Source organism: Callospermophilus lateralis, chromosome 3 (assembly GCF_048772815.1).
Source record: "Callospermophilus lateralis isolate mCalLat2 chromosome 3, mCalLat2.hap1, whole genome shotgun sequence".
Classification (NCBI taxonomy): domain Eukaryota; kingdom Metazoa; phylum Chordata; class Mammalia; order Rodentia; family Sciuridae; genus Callospermophilus; species Callospermophilus lateralis.
Genome location: NC_135307.1, coordinates 60,519,798 through 60,543,795, shown reverse-complemented (window position 1 = coordinate 60,543,795; position 23,998 = coordinate 60,519,798). Strand labels below are relative to the sequence as shown.

The 23,998-nt window shown below is 40.6% G+C and overlaps 1 protein-coding gene across 1 annotated transcript in view; it reads right to left on the bottom strand.

The window, feature by feature from the left end:
- Positions 1-8,507: 8,507 nt before the first annotated feature.
- Positions 8,508-23,998, bottom strand: part of Tmx1 (thioredoxin related transmembrane protein 1) — a 109,976-nt gene continuing 94,485 nt past the window's right edge. The window contains exon 9 of the mRNA XM_076850283.1: positions 8,508-8,533. Within this exon, the coding sequence (XP_076706398.1) occupies positions 8,523-8,533 (11 nt within the window). The 3' untranslated portion in view covers positions 8,508-8,522. The remainder of the gene's footprint in view (positions 8,534-23,998) is intronic.

Genomic DNA, 23,998 nt, shown 5'->3' with positions numbered 1-23,998 from the left:
ACTAATAGCTCTTGAGGTATTGCTGTGTGTGTTTGGGGTTTGTTTTTAGCACTTACAAGCATGGACTCACTTAATCCTCATGAGCAGCTACATTTATTAGCTCAGTTTTACAAATGGGAAAATTGATGAACACACAGGTTAAGTTGCCATCTGGTTAAGTAGCAGAGTCCAAATCTGAACTCGGCCAATTCCACTTGAAGACCATGTTCCTATACCAAAGCTCATCATGTCCAAGCTGCCATGCCATGCCAAGTGACTACTTAGGAGCCCTTTGCTCTTTTGTCATTGTTTTCTCTCATTTAGCCCACCTGGAAAAGAAGCCTAGGATCTATTCTGCACAAAGTTCCTTCCTCCTAGATGTAAAAATCATTTTAATGTAGGGAAGGCTCAGCCTTTTTCTGAGAAAAAATACTTGCCCCATGTTTAATAAATGCTATTATTTTCTTACATAGGAATAGTACTTTTTACTTTTCAAGGGGCTTCCAGTACATATTTTTATTTGATCTTCACAATCAAGTTTATTCTATTTCTTCTGAACTTTTGATCTCCCTATTTTTTCAGGACACTAGCACTCTCCTGTACTCAAAATCAGAGCCATCTTTAATTCTTCTTTCTTCCCTAGTTTCCACAGTTTGATTGGCTGCCTGGTCCTATCAATTCCACTTCCACGGAGATTTTGAGACTTGCTCCTTCTATTCATTTCCCCTGCTGTTAAAGTACCACTGTAAGAACGTCATCCCACTTACTCCAAACCTTCAATGTTCCCTGCTCCCACAAAATTGCGTGCAGTCTCTAGAAGCAAACATTAAGGTTTTTTCATAACCTACCTTCACCTTAGTTTTCAGCATTAACCTGAAACAGTGCACCATGTGTCCTATGGTCATTCACATTAGAACAAATCGGACCCAATCTTTAAACAAAAGAGAGCACTGTAGAGTTGCAGATTAAATAACACGTATTTTTGTCTCCTAAGTGTCAGAGTTCTCTTAACAAATGACTTCAGAATAATTTGACCCAAAAAGCCCTTAAAACATCTTGCAGCCATCCACCAAAATGACTTCATTTATTTAAAAAGAGAGAGAGAGAGAGAGAGAGAGAGAGAGCGCCTAATTCATGTGACTGTCTTCCCCAGTCAAAGTCTATAAAGCACCCCCACGTGTTGGCAGCAACACTCCTCCCGTTCCACAGGGCTGTAGAAAAGGAAGCAGGGAGAGTGACGGGAAGTGGTAGGCTGAAATTGTGAGAATCCTGTTTAAAAGTTCTCCTTTAAAAGAGATGGTTCTCAAAGAAGAGATCAGTGGGAGTCAGAAGGAACCAGTCATTACATCTTGGCTATAAACAATGTCTATAGCCTTGAAAGATGAAAACAGTGAGGACAGGTAGAAAGATTTTTCTCAGGCTTTGATTTTCTAGAGAATTTACTTATCTGAATCATCTTGAAACCTAATTTTGGCAATAGTATTTAAAGTCTACATTTTCAAAAAATTAAAAGTAACCTTATTCTCTGATTATATTTAGCCTGGGAGTTTGGCAACATGGCCAAGGCCCTGAAGTGCCCCAAGTGGCAGCGTACCATAATTGCAGGCTTGTACTTGACCCCTTGAAGGTTCTCCAACTTAATCCTGTCCTTGGTTCCAAAAGGTCACACTACTGCCTACATGGTGGTACTTCAGGATTCCATTAGGTCTAATTTACTAATCACCTTTAAGAGATCCCCACTATCTGGCTGATGCCATATATTCTTCTGGTAGAGCTTTATTCCTTTTCACAAAAATCTTGGGATAGAGAGAACCGATTATGTGTCATTTGCACCTTGAAGTAAAAGGTTATAGTTTGGTGTGGGTAAGATCATGGCTCTGCTGAGGGGGATTCTGACGGTAGAGATACACTCCAGGGCCTTCAGAAGAGAAGAGGTCTTATGCTTCTCTCACTGGGAAGGGCTGAAAATGGAGAGGATAGATGAACCAAAGGCAATTTTTGTTAATCTCAGTGTTTTCTTTTTATAAACCATGGTCAGCTTCAGGAAGAAGTTGCTTTGATGGAAGCTAAGACATGTTGATGATAAATGAAAAGCATAGGGAGTTGGATGGTTGGAGAGGTTGCAGGGACAGGAGTGACAGGGGGCCAATCCTCCCAAGTCTCTACTTTTGACTGCTAGTGCTAGCAAGCCATTCTGCAATCGTCCTGAGACGATGGTTTAGCCTAGTTCTCAGCACATGCCACTAAGGCTTTCTGCTTCTTTGCCTCAGGTTCTGAAGACCTCCATGACCTGATTATAGTTTAACACATGCCAGTGGCTGATTTCTCTAACTTTTTTTTAGGAAAAAAATAAACAGGTTAAAAATTAAAACCTAGGAAATCAATCTAATGTTAATACTAAGGTCTTTTTTACTCTCCACAGCTGGTCTTGGAGAAGGTCCGTGAATGATGCTTCTTTTCTAAGAGGAGGAAGGAGATTGGAACAATGCCAAACCACAGAATTTTATCCTATCCCATCCCCGATTCCAACATTAACTCAGTTATGCAGGTAACCAAAACCCCAAAAGATGCCTGCACTTCTAGTGACTCATTCCAAGGCAGAAAAGTGTATATTTTATATATTTATTCATACACATACATACACACACACACACATATACATATATACATACACATTTACTTTCCCTACATCAAAACCAGATGAATAGGATTATTTGCCAACACCTTAGGCTGCGAACCCAGCACTGTACTCATCTGTGTGCCTTCACAGTAGAGCATGGCAAAGGATGTGCCTAGGTCAGTGAAATCTCAGACAACACTTTCCTTTTAGGAAGAAAATCTGGGAACTTTCTAAATCCTACCTCTTCATAAAACTTCCACAGTGATCTTTAAGGGGCTATTTGCAATCGCCCTGAGGAAATAATTCAAGAAATGCTGAATTACCGCTCATTATCTTCTGATGCTCCTCTTCTGCTTTAAATGGGCAATTGTTGCGTTTCCAGAGGTAGAAACCTATTGTTCAAGTCAGCTTTCTCATTGCTGTGACTAAAAGACCTGACAGGAACAATTTTAGTGGAGGAAAAATTTACTTAGAATCTCACAGTTTAAGAGGTCTCAGTCCATAGAAGACAGGCTCTGGAAAAGGCAGAACATCATGGCAGAAGTGTGTGGCAGAGGAAGCAGCTCACAGGATGACCAGAAAGCAGAGAAAGACTAAGCTCAGCTCACCAAATATATACCCCAAAGGCATGCCCTCAATGACCCAACTCCTCCAGCCAAACCCCACCTGCCTTCAGTTACCACTCAGTTAATGAGTGGTATTAGGGAATTAATTCACTGATAGGGTTAAGGCTCTGATAACCCAATCATTTCTCCTCTAAACCTTCTTGCATTGTCTCACACAAGAGATTTTGGGGGACACCTCACATTCAAACTGTAACACCTATCTTCCACAGCCTGGCTCTGCAGTTAGTTCTTGAAGCTGCACTCTCCGCCACAACCATTAGCCACACGTGGCTCTCACAGTCTTGAAACAGCTGATCTGACTGAGTATGCTTCAAGCCCAGAATAAATGGCAGATTTTGAAGCCTCACTAAGAAACAAAGAAAATATCTCATTATCATTTTTTACATTTCAGTGGTAATATTTTATTAAATAAAATACATTATTAAAATCAATTTCATTTGTTTCTCCATTTTTACTTTGGCTCCTAGATAACTTAAAGTGCCTTGCATTTTATCTCTACCCAGGTGTCTCATTCCTTGCTGCATATTAGAATCACTCAGAGAGCTTTTGAAAAATCATCTGATGCCAGGGTCTCACCCCAGATGACTTAAGTCTGAATAACCAGGGTTGGGGCTCAACATTGCTATTCTTTCCTGTTTTGAAAGTTCCCCAGGTGACTCTAATGAGCAGCCAACATCCAACAAGGAAAAAGACTGCTGCAAACTCTGGAATTCTCTAAGACTCTAATGACAACTCATGCAGGTTAAAAGTTCAGGGTTGTTTTCTCCCTTATTCTGTATAATCAACTTTGTTCTGATCTATTTCTCCCTAAAGAAACAGTGAAATGTTTTTCAAGTCATGCAAGTTAGAACTTTGTTTGTTTTATTTTTTAATGAAGTTCACATGAATCCAGGATGCTGCCAGGGCTGGAAAAAAAAACTGCATTGAATTTGGGATTTGAAGGTTGATGAGTAACATGTAATCCTTCCTCAGGCTTCTTCTTAGACTTGCTGTTTTTCTTCTTGGAGGCACCTGCTTTGTTCCTACTAATATTATGGAACGCATCACAGTGCTTCTCAGGCTTTAAAGTGCCTGAGAATCACCTGGGGATACTGATTCAGTAAGTGGCCAAGATCCTGCCTTTCTAAGGAGTCCTGCTGATACCCATGCTGCTGGCCCATGGACTGTTCAGTGAGAAGCAAAGCATTGGGGCTAAGGGAATTAGCTAAGGCTCACCTGGTAGGTGGAACTTGTGCACAGCCTCCCAGTCTTGCAAAGAATGCCAAGAGCACAGACGCGGCTTTCTATAATGAACACAGAGCAAACTTTTAAATGAAGACTGCATATTATAATAGGCATATTATACATAGAGGTATGCTTTTCCTCCATGGATAAACTGAGCTTCCTGAGAATGTGACACCTTCTTAATCCCAACTATTAGACCTGACACCCAGCAGGCCTTCTTTCTTCTATCCACAGGAGCTGAAAAGGAGCCTGAGTTCAAGAAGAACCCTGGAGCTGGACAAATGCCATTCATGCTTACCCAGACCTCCCTGTCTCCACCATCAGGAGTCGAGACAGTCCCATGCACACACCACTCCCTGCCCCTCATTACCACCCTCTGCCCTGGGTTCCTGAGGACTAACTGCATCTTGCTTTTTTATCCCTGTCTGTGTCTGTGGCCACAGGAAGTCCAGACTCTCAGATCACCCTTCTCCTCCCACTCTCTGCCCCCCATTAGGCTTCACACGTCCCTCATTCTGTCTCCATCTTCCCATTTCAAGACCCCTCCATGTGCCCTTTGTCTTCACAATCCTCTAGCCAAGTCCCTTTTCTCCGCCCTGAACCTTCCCTTCCCCTGGATCCCTGAGACACCACTGCCTAGACAACCCAGTTCTGCACCAGTGATGCTTTTCCCTCATTCTCCCAACCCTTGGGCCTGGAGGCTGAATGATTTTGCCCTTGCCCACAAACACTGCTTCCATACCATTTACCCTCCTCCCTGGTTAAAAATCCTCTGCACTTCCTTCCACTCTCCTTGTTGCTATTCTCTACTCCCAGCTCATTGGTTGATTATTTCAGCTCCTGGCTCATTTGTTCTCCCCTATACTACTTTCTCTATTCTTGTTGATTTCAAAACATTTTAATACAGGGCTCCAACAACCTGTCCTCTTGGTCACATGAACTTCTCTCCTCCAACAATCTTGGAGGAGATTCTCACCCAGTGGTTCATGGGCCAGCAGCATAGGTATCACCAGGACTCCTTAGGAAAACAGGGTCATGGCCGCTTACTAAATCAACATCTGCATTTTAACCAGATCCCTAAGTGACTCTCAGGGACTTTCAAGTTTGAGGAGCACTGTGATGCATTCCATATTATTTAGTGACAAAGCAACCACCCACTACCAAGGACATACCCTCCCAGACCAATAATTTCAGCATCTCCAATTTGGTAGAGGGAGAATAATTTTTTAAAAATATTATAAATCTGACTAAATAAGCACATTCTAGATGTATTTCATTGTTTTGTGCTACATCACACTGTTGGGTTGGGTGGAGAGATTCCATGTGATGGTGCAGGGGGGCAGGCTCCTTCTGGCCCGAGGTGTGGCCATTCCCTGGTCTCACAGTTCTTGGCTGGATTTTCTGCATTCCGCTGGAACACAGAAAGGAGGGAGGAGATATGATTGCACGAGGGGACTTCTTATGTGCCAGGCCTAGAAACTGGGCACATCTCTTCCACCACATTCCTTTTGCCAGAACCAGTCATTGAACACATCTAACTGCAAAGAGAGATTTTTTAAAATGTAGCTCAGCCATGCTTAGTGGAGAACAACCACACTATCCTTATTCTCATTTTTATTCAGTCTCTGGCCACTTTCCTCCCACTGGGACGTCCCCTATATTAATCCCACCACCTTTCTATGCCCCTTGCCCTCTTCGCTCTACAGCCCGCTTAAATGATCAGGTCAATTGCCACAATGACCCCTGAGCATCTGATCTCTATTCCCTCACCCCTCTCCAGTTCTGTCACCTGCAACACCTCAATCCTGGTTAAACCAGCAAACTGAGCTTGCCTCTGAGCAGCTACATGTGGCTGGGGACAAACTCATAATGACACTCACTGATCCCACTTGGTGTTCAAGGTGAACATTGACAAGCTCTTCCTGCTGCCAGGCAACCGAGACCACGCCCCAATGGGTAGATCTCCCGCTGTCCTGGCAGTCCACACAGTGCCTTATCCCTCCCTGGGCTTTTGATGTCATCTCTCCCTCCTTCCTTCCTGATCATGAGCTGGCTTATCATTTCACAGAGAAAACTGGAGCCAGCATCAGCAACCATATGTGTTGCCTCAATCTGATCCTACAGCTTCCTGTCAATGTGCCCAGCTAATGCCAAGCCCCCACTGCATGCAGACTTCATCCCTGCCCACCTACTCAAGGTTGTTGCTGCAGCAACTCTGCTGGCTTGTTCGCTGGTTCTCTCTCTCTCATCAAGAATTCCTCATCTCATGCATTAGTCTCATCATCACACAAAAATGCTATTATCACTCCCACTAAAAACAAAAATATTAAAAAACCCTCTTGACCCAGTTCCCTGTAAGCTACTTTCTATTTCTCTATTCTGTCTCCAATTCCTCCCCACACTGGCTTTAACTCCTCTGCTTTTGTTAGGGTAATTAGTGGCCTTCCCAGTACTAAATCTGATGATCACCTCTCAGTTCTCTTACTCAACCACCAGCAGCTTGGGCCACATTCCTCTGACCCCTTCCCTCACCTTTCCACCATTCCAGCTTCCCTCGGATTCTAGGACACCACACTCCCTTGACTTCTCCCTCATTGCTCTGCTCTGCTGGCTCCTCCTTGTGGCCCCCACCTCCTGGGGAGGGCTGAAGCTCAGTCCTCACACTTTTCCCCCATCTGCACCACAGCTCCTTGGTGACTTCATACAGACTCTGGCATAAAGCCATCTATACGCTTATGGTCCCACGTGTGCACCTCCTGCTTCTTCTAACTCCAGACCCTTGGTCCAATATGTCCTAAAGTCTCCATTTGGGAATCAAAGTCAGATAACCAAAAGCAAACTTTAATAACACTCCCCAAACTGGATCCACCTACAATCTTCCCACCTTGAAAGTAATTCAGTCCTTTAAGTCATTCTGGAAAAAAAAAAGAAAAAAAAAGAAAGAAAGAAAAGAAGAAGAAGAAGAAACAAACAAACAAAACACAACAGCAACAACAATAACAAAAGAAACTTGGAGTTCTTTTCTAATTCCACTCTATTTCTTATGCCCCACTTCAACCTGTCAGGCAATCCTGCAGAATTTCTACCTACACTGGCTCCACCTCAGTCCATGTCACTGAGACTCTCCCTGGATCCCTGCAGGCTCCTCCTCATGTGTCTCCTCCTTGCATCCTTGCCTTCCTAAAATATATGCTCAAGGCTGCAGGCAGAGTGATCCTGTTATAATACAAGTCTTATCCCTTCAGTTTCTCACCACCCTTCCACCAGTAGGCTTTCTGTCCTACTCATTGTAAAAGCCAAAGTCTCAGAATGACCTATAAAACCTGACATCATCTAATCATTTTCTCTTTAGCTTCATCCTCTACTCCTCAACTGCTCTTCACTGAGACCAACCTGGCCTTGGTTGCTCCTCAGACATACTCAGTATGCCTGAGGGCCCTTGTACCGGGCTGCAAAAAACCCAAACCAAACCAAACCCTTTAAATAGCATTTCATCATATTCTAATATTTTATGATTTTCTTATTATGTTTATTCTTTTATGCCCTGTCTTTTCTCACTAGAATGTAAACTCCAAGAGGGTAGGGTTTTTTGTTGTTGTTGTTTGTTTTGTTTTTGCCATTGTTATATCCCAACACCTATTTAATAGTGCTTCATAAACACTTTGAATAAATAAATGAATGTAAATGTCTCAGTAGTGTTTACCCAGGAGCCACTTTGTAAATTTTCATTGCACAAGAAAATTACATTATTCTACAACTCTATTCTATGTGTTATACTTTGTTTAAGAGTGCTTCCAGCTTTAGTAAAAAGTGATTTTTTTTAAAGCACAGAGTAAATTTTTAAAATACAGAAAAACCTGGAAAGGTGTATCTGTGTCATTTCATGCAAAGCTTGCTTTGGCAGGGCCATCTCTCTCACCTTCACATTTGCTGTTCCAGATATGTGAGGCTGACTAATTAGCACCAAGACCTCAGCTCCTGCAGCCTTCGTCTGGCCTTTGGCTGGATTCAATGTTCAACATGTCTATTGTTAGCCTTTACTTGTTTTTCAAGGCTCTGCTTCTCCAGTCCACTTACGTTGCACCTAATAAAAAAGAAACACACACACTCAGACACACATACACACAGGACCTGAAAAAAGATGAGGTGGTGGCAGTGGAGGAAGAGGTAGATGAAAAAGCTACCATTTTCTGTGGCTTTGCATATATGACATTGCTCAGGGAAGGCCTGAGCTTTGTCATCTTCTAGCTTTCCTAAACCTGATTTTTGGAAAAACCCAGTTTTGCTTCATTGGAATCTTCAGCAGTTGGGCCCAGGTGTGTGAGCACAGTTTAAATTCCCTAAAGACTTTTCTGACTACAGTCAGGTTTGAGCAATATGAGATGAGGCACTTCACATGATCTTGATTCATCTTCAGAATGGCAAAAGAAGGTAGAAAATTGTCAATTTATAGACAATGAAGCCAAATCTCAGAAACGTTAAGAACTTGCCCCAGGTCACACAGGAAGTTACAAAACCAAGACTCAAATGCAAGCCTTTCTAAGGTATACTATCTACAGGTACAGATCACCCCAAGTCCTAATGAGCCCTGTCAGGGATGGGCCATGCTGAATCCTTGGTGGAACCAAGACATCAGTCACTCTCAGAAACCTCAGAAATGCCCATGAGGATCAGCATTTCAAGGACTGCCCATTGGACACCAGCGAGGCCCAGGAATCCTGCTCACCATCCCGATGCCCTCATCCTTGGCTACAGGCTCAGTCCTGATCCTAAGTCCTCCCTTTTAGTCCCTCTCTGAGTAAAGTCAGGGAGTGGACTCTTTCACTGTAGGCACATCTTTCTCCTTGGTACCCCTTCTCAATGAGAAGGTCATTCTTAAGGTTTCACATTGTATCCATTTGTTTATTCATTCATTTGCAAAGTAGTTATGGAAAGTATTTGTGGAACCCCACTAAGGAGCAGCAGCTATTAAGCTCAGCAGTCATGGCACCTTCCTGAAAGTCAAGATGGAGACAATGGACAAGTCTGCTCACACTCACGTCTCCACTCTGTCTGTTTGCAGCTAGGCATTTGTGGCCAAGTACTGCTCCATGTATTCATCACATTCGTTCACAGGAAGAGACATGGCAAGTACTTTGAAGGAAGACAGGAGGGTTCAACAAGCAAGGGACAGAGACACATACCAATGAGAGGCTGGTCCAGAAAGTCTTTGCTCCAAAGGATACTGATACTATAGTATCCACCCTGATACTACAGGATGGGAAGGAGCCAGGTGTGGGGCAAGGATTTGAAGGGCACTGGAGGAAGAGGGACTGGCAGGGCAGGAGGGAGCTCCTGAGGAAAGTGACAAGCTGGTTGACAGGCCTGGGGGTGGGGGTCAATGTCTGGCTTTCTGGAGGAAGGATGAGTGCAATACATACATTTTGTCCAGGGGATACATAGAGACGAATTGACTCATGAACACTGAAATGGGGCGTCAAGAAAGAGAAACAGCTGGGCTGGAGAGAAGCAAAACCAAAGCCATGGACCACGGAAATCCTGGAGCAGAGCTTTCTAAGTCACGTTCTGTAAGTTCTTTCACTCCTCCTTTCAGCAATGTCCGTCACCTCTGTCAGGCGCCGTTTAAGGAACTGGGAATCCAGTGGCTAATAAAAGAAGTCCCTTTCCCTCCTGCTGGCCACTAAGCAGGTTGAATCTGCCCAGTTGGGATCTTTCCTGACCCATCCTGTCAGATTCCTCCTTTAGTGTCTTTAAATGCAGAATAGAAAGAATAGGATGACAGGGACCCGGTTGAGGACTAGAGGAGGACCTGCCCCCAAGTCCCTGGACAGGACTTTTAAGGCAGAGATCGTGCAGCCATGTGAGAGGAAAATAACAGGAAATAAAACAAGAAGGAAAAATATGTGCCTATCACTGCCGCAGTCTGGCTGGGCACAAATCATGAGCCACTGAAGCAGGAACAAACTTTATTTCCGAACCCCCCGAACCCCCCCCCACCCCCACCAACGCCACAAACGTGGCCCTCTCCTGGGACACACCACACCAACCGGAAATCCCTCCTCTGCACTTCCCCAACCAATGGGAACTCTCCAGGAATCCTGAGAACTCCAAAGTAGCAGGCCGAGTTGGACAGCAGGGGTCTAATATACAATTGAATACACAGCTTAACATAACCATTATCATCTCAATGGCTTGCTGGCATCACCTCTCAGCCACTCAGTTCTGGAAAAATGCCTTGCATCATTCCGACTGGGCTATGGCTCTCAGCATATCACATATTGAGCCCTTACTAAGCATGCCTACAGTATTCTAGAAGTTCACATGCATCCTCTCACTTAAACCTCACCAAGACACTCTGAAGTAGGAACTGTAACAACCTCCATGTCATAGAAAACTGCAAGACAACAGAGAGGCTGAGTAACCTGCCCAGGTTTACACAGTCTGAAAATATTCAAGCTGTGATTTGGTGAGGTGGTTCCAAAGCTCATGCTCTTTATCATCCCATTATATTGTATCTGGACCCAAAGTGTTCTTGACTATCTAAGCGTTTTATTGCATTGGTAAAAATGTAAATTTAAAACTGCTATTCTTATATTCTTCTTCTCTTTTAATCTTTCCATTATTAAATAAAACATGGGTTCCAGAAACCACACAAAGTGGCTGAGTAACTTGTAAGGTATTCCAAGGTGAACTCCTGAGCAGCCACCAACCAGGCCAAGAGAGAACTTTCCACTCACAATCAAAGTCTGGTCCATGTGGCTTCCATGTGTCCTATTCTGGTCCATGTGGCTTCCTCCTGTCAAAGCTAATCACTACCCTGACTTCTAAAGTAAGGGATTTAGTTATGCTTTTATATTCTGTGTTGTTGGTGTTTTCTTCCTGGTTAAAACCTCAGTGTTGTGGGGTGTGGTGGCGCACGCTTGTAATCCCAGTGGCTCAGGAGGCCAAAGCAGGAGGATGGAAAGTTCAAAGCCAGCCTCACAGCAATTTAGCGAGGCCCTAAGCAACTCAGTGAGACCCTGTCTCTAAATAGACTATAAAAAAGGGTTGGGGATGTGGCTCATTAGTAAAGCACCTCTAGGTTCAATTCCATACCAAAAAAAAAAAAAGCCAAACAAAAAAACTGAGTGTTCATCCCTAAACACCACAACAGAATATTAACCATTTGTAAATTTCAACATGTCTTGTGTTATACCAGTTTCCTACTTCTTCAGTTTCTTTTTCTTACTACTTATCTGAGTTTTTCACCTATAGCCTCCTGCCATCTGGCCTTTGCTAAATGTACGTTTGTGGTATAAGACAACATGTTCCTCTGTCTTCTAGATTTCCTGCAAATAGGAGTTGGATACAGATAACTGGTCAGTCTCCTGTTTGATCTTTGGCAAGATTCTAGGTGGTGATTTGTTCTTTCATCCTGAGCCATGTACTAATGTCTGGTTGTCTCTCTTGTTGTGATGATAACAGCTGTGGATGCTCAATGCCAGGATCTGTTCCTTCAAAAAGGGTTGCTAGATGGTAGACTTTAGTTCTTTCACTTCTTTTCCATTTATTTATTCTTCCATTGGAATGCTTTTATGGGAAACACAGTTCCCTCATCTACTATTTGATTTCTCAGTGGCACCTTCACATAGAAAAGTAGAATATTTGATTCTCCCTTCATCTAGCAATTTTCACAAAAATGAATTGGCTTCTCATCATCCTCTGAAGGAGGCCAATTTTTAACATACAGTCATCCCATGGTACCTAGAGGGGATTGATTCCAGGAACCCCCATGGATACCAAAATCCACAGATGCTTAAGTCCCTTATTCAAAATGCATAGCTTTTGCACATAACCCATGTACATATGTTCTCCTGGATACTTTGCCATCTCTAGATTACTTATGATACCTAACAATGTAAATGCTATATAAACACCTCTTACACTGAATGTTTAAGGAATAAGAACAAGAAAAAAAAGTTCAGTACAGATGCAGTTTTGTTTTGATTGTGGTACTGGGGACTGAACCCAGGGCCTTGAGCATGCTAGACAAACACTCTACTACTGAGTGACAGCCCAAGCCCTTTTAAAATTTTATTTTCAGATGGGGGTCTCAATAAGTTGCATAAGATGGTCTCACACTTGTGATCCTCCTGTCTTAGCCTCCCTGATAGCTGGGATTACAGGTATGTGCCACCACACCCAGCTCCAAATATTTTTGATCTACAGTTGATTGAATCCACAGATACAGAACTGCAGATAGAGAGCTGATTCCATCATTATTAAGTCATGGATTTCAACTTATTTGATGGATTTCAAATAATTACAATTATGATCCTTTTTGCTCAAATTTCCCCCTTTGGCACTTGGAAGCCTCCTTGAGTTGACTTCTGAGTGTTTGTGACATGGTTATGTTGGTCTTGGACAGCTTCCTCGTTTTCTGGTATGACAAGGTGTTCCAAAACACATCTTGTACATTTCCCACCTCAAGCCTAGAAATGTCCATTTCTCTAGTTTCCTTTAGTGAGAAATGGTACTTTGAGACCATATCTGGGCCTTAAGGATGTCCATCACTATTGGACTGATCATTGTTTCTAGGTGTTGTCAATAAACAGAGCTAGGAAATATATGTGTGCCCACAAATACACATGCACAACATACCTTTTGTGTGAAATACTCAGTGAAAAGGGTGTTTTTGTTATTGTTAATGGAAAGATACATTTAGTCCCTCTTCACTGGCCTAGACTCCTGACAGTGGAGCCCACTGAGGGGTAACATGCAGCCCATCTCAGTATTTTGAAAGATTAGGAGAAAAAGAAAGTCATTTTTTCAGTTCAAGATCAGGGATACACCTTCTCCTTCAATATTGCTTATTTTCTGTCTCACTTATTAGTTCAGAAAGATCTCTACTGGTCCATACCATTTTGCAAAGTTGATAAAGTTTTGCCAAAACTTTATCACATGGCTTCTTGTGAGACTGTTGAGGTGTAAGCTGTTGCAGAAAAGAGAAAATAACATCCGGTAAGCCAGCCCACCTATGCTTTGCTTTCACTCTAAGAATCTGCATTGCAAGCCCAAACTAAAGGATCATCGGCACAGATTGATAACAACACACCTTGTTATAAAGGGAATTAACAAGTCTATGACTGTGAATCCTAATTTTAGCTTAAATGATAGGTTATAATAGATGTACAAGATGTTTAAAGGAGCACTAGATTAAGGTGGGATTTAGTCTGTGCTGAAAAGCATGGGAATAGGATGGCTTATACAAAAGACTCAATGGCAAATATTTTATTCCTGCCACACTTTCAATGGAAACAGAGGAAAACATCTACTTTAATAGTTGTGCAACCACAAAGATGGCTCAGTGTTTCAAGTACATGTGAAAGTCCTTTGCATGTTGCAATATGCCATGCAATTGAGCTAACTTTATTATTATTAAATATTATTTCATTAAATTCAAAAATTCTTCTTTTCAAATTATCTTGACCAAGCCTATATGCCCCTACACGTTGTTTCCAAATGAAAAGCAAAGGAACGTGAGAGCATCAGGCTGGCTGTTTCCAAGTGCCCTCAGGGAAGCCAATAATATGACTCTGTGATCATCATTATCTTCATAAAAAGAAAGAGCTGGAGGTTGAACTAGGGCCAGCCTCCCCAGCTTCCCACCAAGAAGCAGAAGGGCAAAACCTTCATATGCCCACAAGTCCACACACGCCTTTCATTGTTTACCAGAACTCTGACCACAGAGCATTTAGATAGAGGCACCATGTCTCCAGAAAGTTCTAGAAAATGTGCTACCCTGAAGCTGTACTCTGAGCAGCATGAAGGGAAGGAAGAGCATGTAGGATGTGTGAGGGAAAATGAAAATGAATGAGAGTTCTAAAGAGACAACATGGGGAAGGAATGTGGATCTCCTTTGGGTCTCTAATTATGTAGGTTTATAGGTGGGAATTGCTGCTACACTGGAAGAAAATGAGAGCTACCCAAACAAAGAGATGTGTCTTCTCTGGATGAGACAGAATAATGAAAAACCTACAAAGTAAATGGGGAATGTTATAATTATGCATGGATTGAGTCGAAGTAATATCTTTTGTGTGTGTGTGTAGAACTAAGGATTGAACCCGGGGTACTCTACTACTGAGCTACCTCCCCAACCCTTTTAATTTTTTTTTTTTTTTATTTTGCGACAGTGTCTTTTTAAATTGTCCAGTCTACTCTCAAACATATCTCAGATTTAGCCTCAGCCTCCCAAGTCGTGGGATGATAGGTATGTGCCACTGTGCCCAGCTGGAATAACATCTTTTATAAGTCTTAAACGTCATTTTCTCTAGATAGGTATCCCTTTAATCTGTGGACCAGTGTGGCCTCTTTCCACAATGCCTAGGAAGGTGAGTTTAACTTCTGCTAACATCTACTACCTTTTGTGCTTATTCAGGGGTTTTCATGAAATCTGTTCTAAGGCTGTTAAGAAAGACTTGAAAATGGCCCAGCTACCAAAAGCAATATTCAGTGGAAGCCCCATCAAAATAGCAATGACACTCTTCACAGAATTAGAAAAAAATAGTCTTAAAATTCATTTGGAAGAATAATATACCCAGGTTACCAAAGCAATTCTATGCCCAAAATGCAATGCTGGAAGCATCACCATACCTGACTTCAAAGTACACCACAGAGCTATAGTAACAAAAACTTCATGGTATTGGCAAAAAATAGACACATAGACCGGTGGCACAGAACTGAAGACACAGAGACAAACCCACCCATCTACAGTCATCTGGACCTTGACAAAGGCGCCAAAAGAGGACCTTTTAAACAAATGGTACAGGAAAACTGGTTATCCTTATAGAAGCAAATGAGACTAGATCCTTATCTCTTACTGCACAAAAGTCAACTCAAAATGGATCAAAGGCCTAGGAATTAAACCAGAAACTATGCAATTCCTAGAAAAAATGTAAGGCCAACACTCCCAACCTTAGGCACAGGCAATGACTTTTTCAACAGGACTTAAGAAATAATGCTTAGAGTTAATAAATGAGATGGTATCAAATTAAAAAGCTTCTGGTGAGCAAAGGAACAAGAGTGTCAAGAGAGCACTTACAGAATGAGAAAAAAAATTGATAGGTAATCTCTGACAGAGGATTAATATCCAGAATATATAAAGAATTAAGTTGGGTGTGGTGGTACAAACCTGTCTATAATCTCAGCAGCTCAGGAGGCTGAGGCAGGACAACTCTGAGTTCAACGCCAGCCTCAGCAATTTAGGGAGGCCCTAAGCAACTCAGAGAGACCCTGTCTCTAAATAAAATATTAAAAAGGGATGGGTTTATGGGTGAGTGTTAGTTGTCCCTGGTTTCAATCCCTGGGACAAATAAACAAACTAACAGCAACAACAACAACAACAAAACCCCACAATTAACAAATGGACAAATGAACTAAAAAGACACTTCTCAAAAAAAGAAATACAAATGGCCAACAAATATATGAAAAAAATGTTCAAAATAAAAAAAAATGCTCAAGGACACTTAAAAAATGTTCCACATCATTAGCAATTAGGGAAATGCAAATCAAAACTACACAGATTTTTATCTTATTATAGTTATAATGGCAACCATCAAGAATACAAACATTATAATAATAAATACTGGACAGAATGTGGATTAAAAAATGGAACACTTTTACACTGTTGGTGGGATTGTAAATTAATATAACCACTCTGAAAATTAGTATGAAGGTTCCTAAAAAATCTAGGCATAGGGTGGCTACTGTGACATACAGCACAGCAGTAGAACATAAACTCAGGGAGGACAAAGACCTTTGTTTAAGTACTGATGTATTTGAACCTTCTAAAATAGTTTCTGTGCTTGAATGTGGTAGGTACTCAATAAATCACTGCTAAACAGTTACATCCTAAGGATTCTTACGTGTGAATTATAAGAGACTGCTACTTTCTTCTTTATGTACCCCTGTTCCATTTTGATTTTTTAAGAAGCATATAATTTAAGCATGAAGAAAAAATAAAGACATCCGACATGCACGCCACCCTTGAAAAGAAAAAAAAAAACTGTAGCAACCAAAATTTCATAATACGCTCATAAAAACACATATGTAAATCAATAAAACAAAATAGAAATCTCAGAAATAAATGCACATATTTATAACTTAAAAAATATAGGCTTGAAATCATCATATGACCCAGTTATATCTCTCCTCAGTATTTTCCTAAAGAATTAAAGTCATCATACTATAGTGGCCCATGCTATACTAGCCCAATTCACAATAGCCAAACTATGGAACCAGTCTAGGTGTCCATCAATAGATAAATGGATACATGGTATACTCTATGTGGTTTACATATACAACAAAATTTTACTCCATCATGAGAAAGAATAAAATTATGTCATTGGCAGGAAAATGGATGGAACTTGAAACCATTATATTAAGTGAAATAAGCCAAACTCTGAAGGTCAAGGGCTATATAGTTTCTCTCAAATGTGAAAGCCAGAGAGGAAAAAGGCAAAGAAAGGTTGAGGGGTGGGTCTCAAGAGATTTGAAGGAAGATCAGTAGAGAGGAGGAAGGGAAGAGGGTGGGGGACAGGGAGGAGAGGAGGGCAAAAAATAACTATTGAGGAATGATATTGGCCAAATTATATAGTTCAATTGTGTGCACGTACAGATATATAACTACAAATCCTGCCACTCTGGACATCTGTAATTCACCAATAAAAACCTGGAAGAAAAGGAAAAGAACTGGCAAATACATCACTCAAGAACATGAAATATAATTATTTCATTCATGTAGTTCACTTTGCTTTCCTGTAGCATGAGAGGAATAACAAATGAGATTTTAAAAATATCTGAATCATAAATTAGATTCCTTTTCCTCTCTTAAATGGAATGTTATATTTAGAGACAGATACACAACTAAATATTAAAATTTGCATTTCAGAGAAAGTTTGCCTCAGCTGCAGCTCATTCACTGGTATGCACCTCCTCTTCTTCTTCCTTTTCTCCTCCTCTTCTCCCTTCTTTTCTTTCTCACATAGTTCAATTCCGTGTTCCAAGAACATCTAGGATGTGAGGGTAATCTGGCTGGGACATCTGTCACCCCATTGATGGCCAGGGTTGATCCGGCTGATCTGGCTGGCTAGCCATGTCCCCTTCCCCCTTCACAGCCCCACGTGCATCCCTCCTGAAGCTGCACTCTTGGTTGAAGAGGAGTGTTCTTCCATCAAGGGTATACCAGTAGCTGTGCTCCCCTGCTAAAACCTCCAAACAAGCTCTTAAGATCCAAGAACATCTAAATTTCTCCTACAGAAAAGAACATGAGTACCAGGAGTAACACTCACAACATGAAGAGCTCCCACACCCAGTACTATGGGAGCCTTCAATCCTCAGAGAATGGGAATCTACCTATCACTTCAGAAAAGTCATTGCTTTCTGAGGCAAGAGTAACCGTGATGTCTCTGAGTCTCAATTCTGAGTCTTTTCAGCCCAGTCCTGAATCCATGTCCAACATTTTCCTGGCTATCCACTTATGACCCTATTCCTCTCTTGGTTACAACCTGGCCATTATTTCTTCAGTGTCTGCACCAGTGGGTATCAGGAGCCATCACTTCTGTTTCTAACTCTATGGCCCTGTCCTCAGGTCTCAGATCTCTTAGTCTGCAGTTCCTTCCCACCTACTCCTGCCTCCTGACAGTGACAACTCTGTCTACCCATATCTAGCAGCACTCAGACCTTGCAGTTCTAGCAAGAATTGATTCTTTGGGTTATAATGGCTTCCTTTTTTTTTTTTTTTTTTGGGAGGGCAATATTTTTTTTTAAATTACCTGGATAGTCATCTTACCATGGAGTATAATGGGCTCCATGGACTCCTGTTATGACAGGGAGACAAGGACACACAGCAAAGAAATGTGCCTCCACTTGAAGGGAGGGAACATGTTACAGGGCACTGGAAGATTCTCCAGAGAGATGTGTGGAAAGGGCTCCTTTAATCCAAGAAGAGTTCTCCAGTGTATTCTGGCAAGAGAAGACTGTTCCCTCACAGTTAAGAATTTAATAACAATCACTGAGAACTTATAACTCTACAAATTCATACATGTGTTGAAGCCATACTTATAAGAAATAAGCAACATGGAACTTTGGTTAAAAAAAAAAAAACAATAGCTGTCTTCTCTGGTGGGAAGCAAAGCCACATCTGCTCTGTTCTAAAGGGTGGTATCCTCGAAGGCAGGCTTAGGATGCGGGTGCTGTGTGCACCTGTGGATGGAGGCAGGAAGGGAAACCCCAAGACCAACAATGGAACACTAGGAAGCCTCTTAATAAGTACAGCTGAACAACCTCTGGGGTCATTTGCTATTTTTAGTGCTATTGGGTGTGGGGTCCAATTTCCTTGCATTTAAAATCAGGATAATAATAGCGCTATGTTATTCAAGGTTAGTGTGAGCATTAAAGGGTTTGGTATCTGTAAAACAGTGCTGCCACTTAGTAAGCATTTTCTATATATGAATATTATAATTATAATAATTAGCATTACCAACATTCAGAGTTAGATCATCTACATGTAATATTGTATCTATGCAGGTGACTCTGTGAGTTTGTCTTACAGTTCCTCTCTCTGGGATAGGGTCTGAGGAAACCATGAGCAGAAATGCACCAAAATTATAGAAAATGGCACTATAATAGAACAGGGCCAGCACTATGTGACTTGAATGGGGAGAGTATAGCAAAACACTAAACCTTAAACAAGTAATTGGTCCACCTGTATGATATTGGCACTCAGACATGCTGTTTAAATTTTGAATAGATCCTCGAGTTGTACCAGACTAGGAGTGTGCCATGTGTAATCTTAGCTGGAGAGAAAATGCCAAGGGGTTTCAGCTCAGCTCTGTGTAAGAGAACCTAGGTTTTTCCCTAAGAGCCATAGTTCTGAGGGTCAGCTGCAGGGTTTTCAGGGAGCCCCCCAGCAGCTAAAGTCCAGGCAGATTTAGATACCAAGCCATATGGCCAAAAGTCTTCCTTGCCATCCCAGATTGTTTTAATAAAGGAACTCTACATTTGGCCTTAAGACATATTAAAGATCACCCATGTATTAGTCAGGACTTTTCTAGGGAAACAGAAGTAATAGGACATCTGGAGAAAGATTTAAAGAAATTGGCTCAAATGGGCTGGGGTTGTGGCTGAGTGGTGGAGTGCTTGCCTTGGATATGTGAAGCACTGGGTTTGATTCTCAGCATGGCATAGGGATAAATGAATAAAATAAAGGTCTTTCAATAACTAAAAAATATATTTAAAATAAAATAAATAAACAAATAGAAATTGGCTCACATGATTTTGGAGGCTGTCTAGTCCAAAATCTGCAGGGTAGGCTGCCAGGATGGAGAGCTAGGGAAAAGTTGATGTTACAGTGAAGTCCAAAAGCTGTCTGCTAGAAGAATTTCCCCTTCTTCCAGGGAGGCCAGTCTTTTTTTGTTGATAAATATCTTCAGCTGATTGGACAAGGACCACCCATATCATGGAGGGCCATCTGCTTTAGTTGAGGTTTGCTGATTTAAATATTAATCTCATCTAAAAAATATTTTCACAGAAACATCTAGAATATTGTTCAACCAAATATCTGGGTATCATGGCTTAGCTGAATGACACATGAAATTAACAATCATATCCTGCCACAAATAAAAGATAGCCCTTGCACCTCAACACCCAGAGTTGAATCTCTAGAAATGATCTCAGGCAAAAAGCTGAAGAAGCTCCTGTCTTTGTCCTATTGATAGGGTGGCAATATTCTATAACAATCTGACTTCCTAAACCATATGTGCATTTCAAAGTGGGGACTTTGGTGTTTAACTGAAGACACTACACTAAAAAAGGCAGAAAGAGGGGCTGGGGATATAAATCAGTAGAGTTCTTGCCTTTCACACACAAACATAGGCCTGGGTTCAATCCCCAGGACCACAAACAAAACAAAACAAAACAAAAATAAGGCAGAAAGAGCTTGGCAAAAATGTCAGTTCAGAATATTAATAAGGGAAAATTTTTATTTAATCAGTAAACTAATTTCTGAGTAGATGTAGCTCTTTACTATTTTAAATTTCCTGTGAACTGGGCCTAGTTTGGTGCTATGTGCTGCTCACTTACTAACCTGGTTAGTTCTGTGTTTAAGAAAAAAGGACAGTTTGGCTCTGGCACATATTCAGTCTGCTAATACCAATCAAATAGGCCCTTGAATGAGTGGAAATTATACTGGAAGAATGAGGATATCATGCATTGGCTTCTTGCTTACAGAGGACATAGACAGGCAAAATGCATAGCAAAATATCTTGCATATATTCAAAAATTGAGTGAACCAAATCAAAGTAGTTTCTAGTGAGTTCTTTCATTGCTTTATCTTAATAAATAGGTAATTTATTGATAAAAGGCTTATCTAGGAGTTGCCAAGATTTCAATTTCTCTAATAGAGAAGTCACCCAGTGGAAGATTATGGTTTTATTCAAAATCTGAAATATTAATGCCTTCAACTATACAGCACTTTGCTTCTCACTGCAGCAATATAGGTTTCCTATGCCTGAGCAGTTGTCAGTTAAGCTTCGAGGAGAGCATATACAGACTGTGGCCTGGCTTCCTGACAAAAAAATGTCAAAGTTTCCTAATGAAGATAAAACCGTTTTCATCTTTTAGAGTGAGCACTCTCCAAATGCCCAACCATACATTCTTAAGATGATGAAATATATTCCCTTTCATTCCTTATGAAGTAAACAGAGACGTGTACAAGCTGATAAGGAGTTGCCTCTGGTCCTCAGAGGTAGGAACACAGAAGGATAATGCTGCAAATCATGTTGTCAAGTCCAAGGATGCCGAAGGCAGCAGAGAGTCATGGCTTCCATCCCTGTGATATGGGGTCATTTTGCAGGAAAATGACCACCTTTTACTGCTGAGCAGGATCTCTCAACCTATGTGAAAGGGGAAGCAAAGCAGTGACTGTCTGCAGCCAAACCTGGCTTTATCACTACATAACACCCAAAGAAAGAACCATGATCCTGGAAGGAAGCAAGAAGGATTTTTAATACCTGCCATAATCTCCATGTTCTTTACATTCTAGTTTGTGGGTTTTTTTTATATTTCCTTGACTTTTTATTTAATTGTCTTCATAACAAATTGTATATGTTTATCTTTTTTTCAAACCAAAGTCAATTTTATTTGAAGAATCGCAATCAATATTCCTGAAATTTTGGGAAACAACTTGGAGTTGTCCTACAGTGATAACTGGGAACCATTGTTTTAGTCCAGGAATGATTTGCTTATTGACATTTGTACATATCTACTGAAATAGGTTTCCTATTGCTATTTTATATATATAGTTATTATAGTTTGAATATGAAGTGACTCCCAAAGACTTTTGTGTTAAAGGCTTTGTCCCCAATGCATCCATGTTCAGAGATGGGTTTTTAGGAAATGATTAGATCATGAGAAGTCCAGCCTCATTAGTGGATTAATCCATTTGATGGATTCATGATTTGAATGAACTATTGAGAAGTAATGAAAACTGTAGGAGGTACAGTGTAGTTGAGAAGGTAGGTTATGTCCTGTGGGTTGATTTAATGGTAGTATGTATCAAGTACTGATGATACTTTGGGGCACCTCCTACTTATCTATGCAACACTTAATTCTCACAAAGTATATTCCAGGAAACATTAAGTCCTCAAAAGTCAGAGTGGCCTGGGGAGGGGCAGTGGAGGGAATTCTGAGATTAATTTAATTTGAAGAGCCAATGATTAAACAAAGTTTAATTGGTCTCTATTGCAGGACTTCCTGGCACTCTTAATATGCTCATACAGGAGGCCATTTGTATGTATGAGCTATGTGTTTTGTGTGTATTATGTGTCTGTTATGTGAGTATAAGTTATTTTATGTGACTGTGTATGTTGTGAATGTGTTATATTTTTATATTATATTATATATTTTTCAGGGTATATACAGAATGTAAAAGCAAGTCTTATTTAACTTTTCCAATGTAATTCTTAAGCTGTATTTTTGTTTTCTGCATTAAAAAAAATCAGTGTATTAAGACCAGATGAAACAGTTCCTTACAGCTATTTTTCTTAGAATTTTAGCTAAGCTTGCATAAGAGAAACCTCTACTACATAAATACAAATTCCTATCAAGAATGTAATCAACTTGAAAAGTGTTCAGCTAGAAACCAAATATATTATGCCTCAATGCAAATAATACAACAAAACACTAGTTTCCAGACAATATTCAGAGAAAATAAAGCACTAATGAAAGAATAGCAATCATACTTCAAATATTAGTGCCATACACAAAATAAATTGCAAAAGAATAACATTGCAATATAAATGCAGAGCATCAACTCAGATATTTGCTCGCTTTACCACAATTCAAACACTGACATTGCACAACCATTCCTAAAATCTCAAGGATTCGCAAGTAAATTTCCAGCCTTTAAGTATGTAAATAATGTTAACATTGAATCGAAAATCTTTCTTTTCCTTTCCTGGCACCTCTTTATTTCATGTGAACTTACAATTTTCTTTCCAGCCATTCTCATGCCCTAACAATACCTGAGCAGGGAGTAGCATTTAGAGGCAAACCATAACCACCTTAGTTACCTACTGAAGTCACCCCATGTCTATTTACCATCAGCTAACTAATGTAATTCCAAAGCTGGCAGTCTAACCAGATTCAGCAATCCATTTCTAATATTTCAAAGCTAATGGAAATTATATTAACTATAACACTAAATGGCTTTGCTTTTAGCCAAATTACATTAACTATAATTATCCAATTATTAAGAATATCTCAAGTGAATCAGAAGCTCTATGTAGCTGATGATCTAGAAATGATGAGAAAATGAATTATACTTGATAAATCCAAATAATATGATGGGCAAAAATCTTCAAAACCTGGGATACATGGAGAAAAAATACAATGAAATGTTTAGAATTTGGGAGCTAAAAATGTCCAGTTTCTGACAGCAATGGAAGACATTTCCTGAGAACTGACTATGGGTTGGGTCCCATCCCATGCTAAATGACTTACACATGTTATTTCATTCAATCCTCTTCACCCTAAAACAGTATCACTTTTATTCCTATTTTACAGTTGAGGTAAAAGGCTCAGGGAGGTTAAATAATTTGTCATGGTTAAAGAGTTAATAAGTAGCAAACCTGAGATTTATACCTACCCTCCCACATTCCACCCTGATAAGGAAATTATACTAAATTTCTGTCACTATATAACAAATTACCAAGAATTTAATGGTTTAAAACAACATCCATTTATCATCTCACAGTTTCTGTAGTCAGCAGACAAGGTATGGCTTGACTGAATCTTCTGCAAGGTCTTGTAAAGGTCAATCCAGGTGTTGGCCCAGCTGTTTTACCTTCTGGAACACACCATGTGCACACAGGTTTAGTAGAATTCACTTCCTTGCGGCTATAGAACTAAGGTTCCCATTTTCTCACTGGGTATCAGAGACTTTGCTATGTGATAGCTTATCATTTCAAGTCCAGAAGGAGAAGCCTCCTCTCTAGTCTCCTACAATGGAGTC